Source organism: Mesocricetus auratus, unplaced genomic scaffold, assembly GCF_017639785.1.
Source record: "Mesocricetus auratus isolate SY011 unplaced genomic scaffold, BCM_Maur_2.0 Super-Scaffold_100013, whole genome shotgun sequence".
NCBI lineage: Eukaryota > Metazoa > Chordata > Mammalia > Rodentia > Cricetidae > Mesocricetus > Mesocricetus auratus.
Window position 1 is genome coordinate 6008516 of NW_024429196.1, and position 12549 is coordinate 6021064.

The window sequence follows — 12549 nt, forward strand, 5'->3', positions numbered from 1 at the left end:
AGATTTAGCTATACAGCAAGTTTTCAGTCAGTCTAAACTACATAAAAATGTCAAAATCAAAGAAATGTAAAAATAAAAGGGGGAAGAAATCGGGAGGGGTGGGTAAGGGATAGCAAAGGAGAGGAGAGGGAAGGGGAGAGGGGAGGGGAGAGGGAATGGGGAGAGGAAGGGAGGGGAGGTCAAGTCAAACTGGGACAGATCATTTGCTACAGATAGCTGACAAAGGATTCAATTTTACATATCAACAATAAACACAAATGACACACTGAACATGAACAAAGATTCACCAGACCTATTACAAAGGGCCATACGCAGATGGCCTACACACATGTGAAAACATGTTGGATAATATTAGTCACCAGGAGTGTAAATAAAGGCTGTAGAGTCCACTTCAACCCATTCAAATGGCGCAAAACACTAAACCAAAAATGGTCAATATTGGAGTGTGTGTGTGTGTGTGTGTGTGTGTGTGTGTGTGTGTGTGTGTAATTTCCTGAACTCCCAAACATGCAGAGGTGCAATCCCACTGAGAACAAGTCTGCCAATTTGTCCTAAAGTTAAACATATCCCTATACTTAGTTCAAGTCTCCACACAGAGGTGTCCACAGAGGACTGAAGGTGCCAAACCAGAACACTCACATTTGACAGCTCCTAATGGCTTTACTCTGGAGCCTCTGGCAAGGTGCCCATGCTCCTGCAAGTGATCCTAATGAAACTCACTGATTCACCAAAAAAGAAAGGAGGGAGGGAGGAAGAGAGGGAGGGAGCGAGGGAGGGAGGGAGGGAGAGAAACATGGGTCAGTGGTTAAGAGCACTAGCTGTTCTTGCACAGGACCTGGGTTCAAGTTACAGCACCCACATGATGACTCACAAACATCTGTAACTTCAGTTACAGGGGATCTGGCACCCTCTTCTGGCCTTTGCAGGTAAGCACACATGTGGCTCATGGACATACACACAGGCCAAACACATATACATTTGAAATAATAATAAATAATAATAACAACAACAATACAGGAAATGAAGGTGGAAGGGGACTCTTTGGAATGAGGCTGATCAGCAGGAATGGGTGGTGGCATGAGAGGGCATGGAGATAAGCATGATCAAATGCATGATATATATGTTTGAAAATGTCATGACGAAACCCACTGTTGTGCATAATATATGCTAATAAAAAACCTTTCTTCAGGAGGCAGAGGCAGAAAGATCTCTGTGAGTGCCAGGACAGCCTCCAAAGCAATACAGAGAAACTGGGTCTCAAAAAACCAAAAAAAAAAAAAAAAAAAAAAAAAGAAAGAAAGAAAGAAAGAAAGAAACTTTTCTAAGAAGAAAGTCACAGGATCAGCCTCTCTTCACACTCACTCTTCAGGAGGAAGACTATACCCCATTCTATCCACTCAAAGATGCATCAGATTTTGACAGGAACATCTGGAATAGAAGGAGTCATCCAGCGGCCACATCCAGGAGAACGTGAAGAATCCGTTGTTCTCTGTGGCTGAATGTGGTCACCAGTGATGCCTGGTGTTCTAAGACCCAATCCTTGTAAGGTCAGTTGACTTCAGGCTTTTGTGAAATCAGAAAGAACTTGCATTTAAAACTACATCACTGTGGGTGTCAGTGAGGAGGCCTAGGTAATCTGTTGAGCCTTGGGTAGTAGAACAGTATTTATCCTGGCTATACAAATGGACTTTGGACTCCCATCCAACAATGAGAGATGCACTCTCACCCTGAACTCTTGGGGGAGGGTCTAGGCCCTGCCCTGGATGAAATGACAGACTATAGACACCCCCATGGAGGGCCTCACCCTCCCTGGGGAAATGAGGGAATATTGGGGGGGGGTTGGTGGGAGGGCACTGGAGGAGGGGAGGGAAACGGAGAGGGACCTGGAATTGACATGTGAAGCAACCTTGTTTTTAATTTAAATTTAAATTTAAAAAATATATTAAAAATAAAAAAGAGAAAAATAATAATAAAAGAATAAAACTACATCACCACCCCCACCCCAAGACTCAAGGACCATGTGGCAAGAGAGGGAAGAAAGAAGGAGCAGGACTGTGAGACACTGTCTTCTGGACATGGTCATTGCATTCAGGATCTCACAGCAGCTGTAGTTTCCTGCACAAGACCTGTACTAGATCAAGCCAGTAGCATTCCTGCATGGATGGGGAGGAGCTCATGGACCCATCCCTAGCTGAGAAGCTCTTGGATGGTAACAGCTGCTGGAGAAAGGGAACCATTTTTGCAGGTGTCACCACTGGTTAAGTTATTGACATGCCAGTAGCCCTAAAGCCAAGCTACTCTAATTAAACTCAGTGGGTCTTAAAAAAAAGGCAAGAAAGTCAGAGGGTAACTTGTTGAGAAGGAGGAAGGGCAAAGAAGGAGTGGAAGGGAATACAGGGATAGTGGAGGAGTGACGGTGATCAGAGTATATTATGTGTATGTATGAGATTGTCAAAAAACAAAAACATGCAACCTGGCAGAAAATCCTACAGAAGACAGCTCAGAAACTGGGGAGATGGCTCAGAGAGTAAAGCCCTTGCTGTCTAAGCATAAGGGCTTGAGTTCAACCCCTCACATCCAAGTAAAATGCTGGGTCTGGTAGAACGTCTGTAATCCCAGAACTGCAGAGGTGGGGACAGGAGACTCCCTATGGCTCACTGACCAGCCAGCCTAGCCTAGCTGTGGATCCCTAGGACCTGGTGAAAGACTTTGTCTCAAAAGTACATGAATAATAATAATAATAATAGTAACTAGTAGCAATGATAATGGTATGTATGGTTCCTAAGCAACATCTGAGATTGATCTCTAGCCCCCACAAGCACACATGTGAGCATGTGCACACATATGCACACCACAAACACAAAACCAGAAAACCTTACAGAAGTTACCACTTGTTCTTGGAGGAAAACTTTGCAGCCAACAGCTCTGATTGTTGTGGAATAGTACGTTAACTAGGCAAAGATGTGTTACATTTGTTTGTGAAGCAGAATATTACTTTAACTGTGTAAAGGTGTGTTACATTTGTTTATGCTGCTTTTGTTTAATGATGTAAGGATGTGTGTTTGATTATGTAACCATGTGCTGCATTGGTTTCACCTTGCAGCATCTGACTGGTCTAATAAAAAGCTGAATGGCCAATAGCAAGGCAGGAAAAAGAATAGGCAGGGCTGGTGGACAGAGAGGATGAATAGGAAAGAAAAGAATGAGAGAAAAGGAAGGAGAAGAGAATGAGCGAGAAAGAGAGGGACACTGCCAACCAGACATGAGAAACAGTGAAAGTAAGATATACAGAAGGAAAGAAAAGTAAAAAGCCCCAAGGTGAAAGGAAGATAAAGAGAAACTAGTTCATTTAGGTTAGAGGAGCTAGCCAGAAAAGAGCCTAAGCCTAAGCATTCATAACTAATAAGAAGTCTCTGTGTCGTGATTTGGGAGCTGGGTGGTGGCCCAAAAGAGAAATCTTGGCTCATCTGATGACTCAGGAGGATGGAGGCCAAGTAAAAACATCTACCTCAGAGCTTGACACCCAAAGATGTCCAGGAAGCCTTTAATGATGAAGATGAAGGCAGCTGAGTAAAACCTTAACCAATTCATTGTCCTTTTAAAGGACTGTATACAATCTTCTCCAAGCCTAAATTTATCTGAAAGGACTCTTTTAATGCATACCATGAAAATGCTAAGGCAGCATGGGATCATTGTGCAGCTTCTTATGTTCTCTGAATACACATTGTTTTCTTGGCTTCACAGCTGAGAAAACTGAAATCTAGAGAATTCCATATCTTGCTGATGGCTGCACAGGAATAAGCCACCAGGCAGGCTTCCAGCCCAGGCAAGAGGCTGATTTCAAACCTCTCTAAATGCTGCAGATATCCGCTCACCACAGGCACAGTTTGAACACATGGCATGCGTCATTCTGTCAATGAAGCCCACGGTTTCTGATCTCATGAAGGCAACACAAGAGAAAACTAAGCAGTGTCCCAGCCCTCTGAGAAGTGACCATTAAGATACAGGGGACAAAGTGTCCCACAATGAGCGGGTAAAACAAGGGGGGGGGGATGGATGGTAAAGTCTGTACAGCGCTTGCCTTACATGTATGAGGACATGAGGTTGATCCCTAGAACTCGTGTTTAAAAAAAAAAGGTGACACTTCCTCCTATGAAGATTCCTAAAGAAAAGACCTCTGCAAGAACCTAGAGGGGTGACTTATCCTGGAAGTATGTCCTAGACCCCTGAAGTCATCAATGCTTTAATGCTGAGCCTTTAACAAAACTCCACAGTGGCCATTTATTAAACCCAGATCATTCCTTGACCCAAATACCTGGAGACATGTGTGGTGGGAGAAATGAATGTTTAACATGGAGAGACTTCAGATGGCATCCCAGAGAGGCAGGAATATCACAGTTGGAGCCATGGAACACTGCTATCCCGCCCCACATAGCATTGTGCTCCCATTTGAACTCACAGCCAAGCCCCTGACAAGACTTGCTCTGTACAGCCCTAGGTGTTCCTGACTCACCCCCACCCCAGACTTCCTGATCACCCAGGAATGGTGCTGATGATCCCCTGGGTCTCTGCCTGAAGAACCACAACCCAGGGGAGTGACTTCTCCATTCCAAGTGCCCATGGGAGAGTGCCAAACTTGTACTTGACTCTTCTCATTTCATGTCAGAACTCATACACAAACCATCCCTCAATGAAGGATGCTCATATAGGACATGAAATGCCTCTGACCTCATTTCCATCCCTATTGCTATGCTTGAGCCTTCCGCTGAAATATCCTAGGCTGTGGGTTTAGAGCAAAGACTCAGCAGTTAATAACATGGGCTATTCATCCAAAAGACCTGAGTTCAACTCCCAGCACACACATGCAGAGGATCTGATATCTGGCCTCCATGAGCACTATATTCATATTCACCGATATACACAGACACACATTCACACAAGTTTGTTCACACACACACATACACACACACACACACACACACACACACACACACACACACACACGCACGCGCGCGCGCACACATGCACATGTGCACGCATGCATGCTGCCCAGGCCAGCTCTTCCTAAACACCAGAGCAATGGGCAGGCAGCACAGACTGGAAGGGGTCATCAGCAGTATGAAATGGCCTCCTGTATGAGGGACCTGGTCCTGGATAAACAGGTAGACACGAGGCTATACATTCCCCAGGCAAGACTTCCTCAAGAAAGGTGCTCTGTAAGCAGCCAGATGCCCTTCAAATTCCCAGTGGGGAGAGCTGCCAACAATCCCAGATTGCACCCCAGCTTGGCTCCAGGCTCTCGGAACAGGCCACAGGAACAACTGAGCAAGGAAGCTCCTCAGCCTTAGGGACTCCAGGCAGCAGCAGATGGGCCACAGCATCATGAGTCAGGCTCTGGACAGGGGTTGAAACATCCTAGCCAACGAAGCTTCCCCAGTTTCCTCAGCCAGTCAAAGAGCTAAAACTAAAAGCCCCATGCCAGTCTGCAGTATGCCATCTTCAGAATCTCTGGCTGCACACATGTGTACATACCCACACACAGACACACACGGAGACACACATAAGTAAACTATACCCACGCACAGACACACATGTAGGCACATGGAAATAAATTGTCTTTTTCTGAAAAGTTTGAAGAATCTTCCTTGGGCTTCTGAAGACAGGCTGTTGATGACTGAATGAGGGAATTCTGCCTCTTGTGTCACACTCGCTTCTTCCCAGAGGCTCACCCACCTGTTCTGGGGCAGAGGGGAGGGGGCAGGGAATGTATCGACTAAGAAAGGCAAAACCCTAATTCGGAGACAAGACTCATTCCATCTTCTTTTGTTCCCTCCCTGCAAATGAGGCCATAACTCCAACTAAGTGGCACGGAAGGCAGTTACGAGGCAGGTCGCACGCTCACCCACCATGTTCTAGGGTTGTAAATGCCACGCTTGGCTGCATCGGGGACCAAGTGGCTCGTTAGCTGCAGCATTAGTGTTTAACGACGTGAGGAACAGAAGCTGCCAGGCACCACGCTCCTTCTTAAAACACCATTGAAAACCCATATGTGTAATTATTACACCTTCCTGTTTAATTCTGATTCCCCTGAAGCCAATGGACTGAACATTCATCCAGCCTGTAAATCTCACAGATCTCTTCAAGGCTATCATTTACATAACTGAGCTAAAGATCCATCCATCACACCCAGGAGAGTCTGGACCCCAGCCACTGGTCTGCCACTGCTAGGCTAAATTCATGAACCTGCTAAAAGGATATACCCTCAGCCTTGATCACCCCACCTCTCCACTGGGCTCTTAGTCGCCTTCCCACTTGCCTAACACTGCTATTACAAATGTTAAGTCAAACAGCAAATGCTGGTGTGTGTGTGTGTGTGTGTGTGTGTGTAAGGGAGTGTTTGAAAATAGCAATCAAATGACACAGCAAGATACTATACACTTATCTTCTCAAGCTATGTTCATAGGCAGAAATCTCTCCATGAAGAGCAGCTGGCATGAAGAGGGTGTGATCCGAGACACCACCATGTTCCAAGTCCAGCTTTCTCGTGTGTGTGTGTGTGTGTGTGTGTGTGTGTGTGTGTGTGTGTGTGTGTGTGTGTTGCTAGGCATTGACCTTGAGCTTGGTACTTTGCATATGCTAAGTAAGTGCTCTACCATCCTTCTCCATTTCTCTTAACTTATTTTGAGACAATCTCTCCAAATCACTCAAACTGGCTTAGAGTTCACAGTGTAGACCAGGCCCTGACCTTGCAATCCTCCTGCATCAGCCTCCCAGATAGCTGGGATGACATCCTCATGTTAATCAATGACAAAAATATGAGCACCTTGACAGTTACCTGCTATGGCCAGCATCTTGGCTTCCAGCAAGGCAGGCAGCCTGGTGTCAAGGTCACTGAGTCTCCTCCTCAGAGAGCTGCACAGCCTCTCACCTGAGCACACCTACAAGGAGAAATGGCAGGAATCAGAGTCTACTGTGACAAACCAGAAGACAGAGGGAACCTTGTCTGAGGAGTCTGGGTTTCTAAGTCACTAAGCTGATTGACAGAGAGGAAGCAGAATGTGGGGTTTAGGAAGCAATGGGATTGGAAGGAAAGCAAAGAAGGAAGAGGTAGGCATTTTGGGGAAGTCCACGGAGGATGCAACCCCCAAGAATCGTTATTTTTATTTATTGCCAAAATAAAAACATATGCAGTCCCATTCGGGAACTGGAAATAATCAGTCCACTTGGACTGAGAGCCCACAGAACACTTGGGATTCTATCTCCCCCATGCAATCTATATCTTGAGAGGTACAGCCAACTGCGATCAAACAGAAGCTACCATCAGAATCAAAGCAGACCTCACCCAATCCCAAAACATCCACCAGTTCTCTACAGGCTGCTGTGATTCATTTCCCCTCTGTGCCTGGGATTTTCCAACTTTGCTTTGTGAAATTCCCAGCACGGTCAGACGGTCTCTGAGCCAAAGCCAGCACAAACTGTTTATCCTCACATCAGTCACTCATCCTGAGGCTCTTTCAGGAGTCCTGAAACTTGTGAGGGTGTTAGAACCAAGAACTAAATGGAAGATGTCCAGGGCAGCTTCCCCTGGCCCTGTCTCAGTTGGTTCAATGCTCCATGACAGGCCCCACCCATCTCTCCACCTACAACTGTCATTTCAGGAAGTTCAAGGACTCACCAGTTAACTCTGTGACACCAACCAGAATTCTAAGGTCTCATCTAATCCATGTCTAGCATTTCTGATTTTAGTTAACAGTGTCTCTTAATCATAATTAGGTCAGTTTCTCCTTTGCTGAGAAAGCCCATCATTCAAGCTACACTATTAATATGAAACCGCCTTTCTAAATTTTCTGATTAAATTGCACTCTTTCAGTCTCTGCTGGATATAATATAATATCTAGCAATCTCTAGATATCCCAATTATTTCTAACTATTTCCATCTCATTTATCCCTTAATTACCTTTGGTTTGGGTAACCCAAGAGAGTCAAGAAATGTAATAAGTATAAAAAAGGTTGCATCTCACTCTGAAAATATCAGGAGTTGAGCATCTCCCTCTCTTTCTCCCTTCCTCCCTCCCTCCCTCCTTCCCTCCCTTTCTCTCCGTTCCCCCCTCTGGTGTGTGTGTGTGTGTGTGTGTGTGTGTGTGTGTGTGTGTGTGTGTGTGTTGAGCTGAGCCTCTTGCCTCATAGTCACTTATCAGTCAAGGTTAGACTTCCCAGGTGACGAGTCAGTTTGGTGACACAGCTTCCTATGCTCACATATGTCCAATGTAATACACATACCCACCCCAGAAAACTCTGCATGTCTTCCTTATTTACAAATAAAATTAGCCCCTAAGGAACTCATTAAAGAACGGAAGTTTTACATTTACATTTTTAAATCTAAGGCACGAGCTCCTTAATTTGATAGAAAAGCAAAGTCATTATAAGTTGACTATAAATATCTTAGAGATGGGATGTGCAATGATGTGAATGCTTGTGTCCCCCAAAAGTCTACGTGCTGAGATCTTCAGCTGCAGTATGAAGATAGGATTAGGAGGTGGGGCTCTGGGAAGCAACAGGTCCTAAGGGTAGAACCTTATGAAAGCATAGATGCCCTTAGAAAAGGGTCCCCAGGGGATGATGCTCAGTCAATAAAAGTGTTTGCTTTGTAAACAAGGGGATCTGAGCTGGATCCACAGAACCCATGTAAAAAGTTGAACATTATAGCACAAACTTATAACCCCAGAGCTGGAGAAGTGGAGACCAGAGGATCCCTACAGCTTACTAACAGCCAGTGTAGTCTAATCAGTAAGGTCCAGGCGAACGAGAGAGCCTATCAAAGAGGTAGATGGCATTCCTAAATATAACACCTATGACTGTCCTCCAGGTGTACACACACGCACACACACACACACACACACAGAGTCTCTCTCTCTAATAATAATAATGATAATGATAATGATAGTAATAATAATGGTAATATAATAATGAGACCTCAGAGAGGCCTCCTGTTCGCTCCCTCTTTCCATCATTTGAGGACACAGCATGGAACTGGCATCTGTGCCTCATAAGAGATCCCCACCAGAACCTGGCCTTGCTGGCACCTGGTCCTCAGCCCTCCAGTCCTGAGAGCTGCCCAACTTCAGTGCTTTGTGATTGAAGCACACAAAGACAGAGATTAACTTGACAAGATCTAGGACTACCTAGGAGGCCATCTCTGAACATGTTTTCAAGACTGGGTTAAGGAGTTGGGATGACACACCCTAAGTGTGGGTCTTACCATCCGATGGGCTGGGTCCTGGACTGAATACAAATGAGAAGATGAACTGAGTGCCAGCATTCATCTCTCTGCTTCCTGACTGTGGATACCATGTGACCAGCTGCCTCATACTCCTAACACCATGCCTTCCCCCACCATGATGGACTGTATCCTCAAACTGTGAGCCAGAATAAACCCTCCCTTAAGATGCTTTTGTCCAGTATTTTTGTCACACAGTGAGAAAAGTAACTAATATAGACAACAAATAATATTAGCAAAATGATCTGGAAAACTTAAAAACAATGAAAAACACTTCATCCACTAAACCATTTCCATTTCTGAGAAGCCTGAACTTGAACTCCCAGGAGAAGCAAACTACTTCCATCCTAAAACCCTTGTTTGTCCACTCATTTGTTTGTGACAATATCTTGCTATGTAGCTCAGGCTGTCCTTGAACCATTGTTCTTTCTATCTCTGCCTCTGCCTCTGAAATTCTGAGATGGCAATTATGAGCCATACAGCCAGCTCTAAAGGCCTCTTTAAATAAAGGCATTCAAGCATTCCAACAGGTCCTTTTCCAGCCTCTGGACTGAAGCCAAGGTCAGCGGTCCATTTGGAAGTGACCATGGGCGGAGACTTCCATGGAAGTAGCAGTTCCCCTACCCAGCTCTTCTTCTCTGCCACAGTCTGGGAAATGTCTCCACAGAGTCTGTTTCTTCTAAAGCCTAAGCCCTCAGTGATCTGGATATGAAATTGGGTTAGAAGAAAATGGGAGGATGGGCTTACCTGAGCAGTGATTTCTCTAACAGCCAAGTTCAGTGATTTTGTCCTTTCCTGGAGGCTAGAAGAATTAGAACAGAATGTTGGTCTTCATGACTCCAAGGTGGAGCTCTATGCATGTAAGACACTACCAATTCATCACCCAAGGAGCTGAAGAGGATTAAGAAGGTGACACCTGGCAGGGTTGACATGGCCATAGAACTAACACGTGGCTAGGAATCAAACCACCCCCCCTACACACACACTAAATATGCTTTGCTCTAGCTGCCATTAAAAATCTGTCTTCAGGGTCTGGGGAAATGACTTAGTGAGTACAGTGATTGCCACACACACATGAGGACCTGAATTACCAGACCCACATAAATAAACCAGGCACAGTGGTACCCATTTGTAGTCCAGCACTGAGAAGATGGAGACAAGAGGATCCCTGAGGTTCACAGCCACCCAACCTGGCCTACTGGGTGAGTACCAAGCCTGTCACCAAAACAGGCATAGCAGCACACTTTTAATCCCAGCACTTGGGAGGCAGAGGCAGGCATGAGTTTGAAGCCAGCCTGGTCTACATAGAGAGATCCATGCTAGCCAGGGAACACACAATCTGTCTTAATTTCCAGAGCAATGATGGAGGAGCCACCCTAGTTACCAAAAACCTTGAGGCCCATAACCAGCTTCCTAAAGGAGTGGGCCACAGTGACAGGGAACTGTTAGCATCTGAGTGGGCAAGTCAACAACTCAAGAAGTAATGCCAGTGCCTCAGTGAAAGCAGACAGACACACATATTTCATATTTCTCAAGAGTGACTGAGTTAGCCAGCGTCCCTTCTTTCGGGTGTGTCCAACCTGTGGCACACCAGGATAACTATGAGTGTTCCAACACATAATCATAAAGTCACTTAAAACACCATGAGGTATATTTGGAATTTGTTGTATGAACCTTATGATAATAATGTCTGCCATAGTTCAACGTTGGACATGCCTGTGAATCTCTTCGTATACTAGCTTATTCATATAGTCTCCCTAGACTGTAAGTTCCAGTGAGCAGCGCCCATCCGCTTGGGTTCACTCTGTCATGAGAAAAACTCAGGGAGTGGGCACACTGGGAGCAATGAGAACACCCTGTCCAGAGCCCACCATTCTGTGGACGTAAGCCTTGCTTATACTTCCAACCCCTCAGGGACAGTCAGTTATGTGACAAGTGGGGGGGCAGTGCTTGCTTGAAACAGGGTGATCTGCAAGAGGAAAAGGTCCCAGTTTCCAGAGACTATACAGGGGGTGGGGGTTCCAGAAAAATCTTCCACAGCAGGGGGAGCAAAGTGTAATTTAGAGATAAGCTGACACCAGTAGATGCGTGTTGGGGTTCTTCTCCAGCTATGAGAACCATTGAGGGATGTTATCATCTTTATCCGTTTGTGATTTCTGAAACCTAGGCAAGCTGGGGTTGAAGCTCCGAGAGACTGGAGCAGGTACTGCCAGTCTTCTCACTTGTAAACTGTACCCGATGAGTGGCTACTGGAAAGAGTGAAACCAACCAAACACAGACAGTGGGCACAGGCGAGGGGCACGGCATGTGGCCACAGCCTCTTCTGAGTCAGGAGTCACCATCTGGCAAACACGAGTGCAGAGATAGGCATGGCGGGGGAGCCTGGAGCACTGCCGACCTTGGCTAGATGGAGACAGGACATTGTAAGAAGTCTGGGTGTCAGTGTGTGTGGAAAACAAAACAAGACAGACCACTCGAGCTGCTGCGGAGAGAAGAGCAGAGCATGTGAGGCACGGCTTGGTTCCAGAGGCAGCACTGCTCTGGAGCCTGCTGTCACACTCGTAACCCTTCTTCAGCAAAAGCGTGTGTCCTTTCTCTGCCAGGCTCACCAGAGTCTATTCAAACAGCACATTTTTGTTTGCTTGCTTGTCTTGCTTTTTGACAGGGTTTCATATAGGTCACACTAGCCTTGAACTCACAATATAGCTCAGGATGACCTTGAAACCCTGACCATCATGGCCCTGTATCCTGGGTGCTGAGATTACAGGAGTGTACCGTGACACTAAGCTTTTTTGTGGTGCTAGGGGTCTAACTTATGACTTGCTGTGTACTGTGCAGGCATCCTACCAACTGAACTACATCCTCAGCGCCTCAGCTGGCACCCTCTTAATCAATGGCTCGCCACATAATAGAACCTTTTTGCATTTAACAGCACAATAGATTATGCTGTTCTATTTGTTGTGCTGTTATATTTATATATATATATATATATTTAACAACACAATATATATTCCTGAACACACTGAAAAACTAGTTCATTAGTTTATGTATTAAAGCAGATAGCAGGCTCTCTTCCTGAGTCTAAGACTGAGCTTGCCTCAAGGACAACACCTTAAGCAAATGTCCCATGACCCCAGTGAAAAGCAGATCAGGTACCACCTTTCCAAGGATGGACTCTGCTTGTTGCTCTGGGCTCTAATCTGGCCTTGCCCTAGAAGGAAAATGAGCTTCAACTCAAATATCTCTGTGAGAGGAGGAAGTAGTGATGCGGA

General features: G+C 45.6%; 1 protein-coding gene across 1 annotated transcript in view; it reads right to left on the minus strand.

Moving 5' to 3' along the window:
* Positions 1 to 12549, minus strand: part of Disc1 (DISC1 scaffold protein) — a 211010-nt gene that overhangs the window by 100707 nt on the left and 97754 nt on the right. The window contains exons 7-8 of the mRNA XM_040755305.1: positions 10025 to 10079; positions 6836 to 6938 (exon numbers count right to left, since the gene is read on the minus strand). Coding sequence (XP_040611239.1) covers positions 6836 to 6938; positions 10025 to 10079 — 158 coding nt within the window. The remainder of the gene's footprint in view (positions 1 to 6835; positions 6939 to 10024; positions 10080 to 12549) is intronic.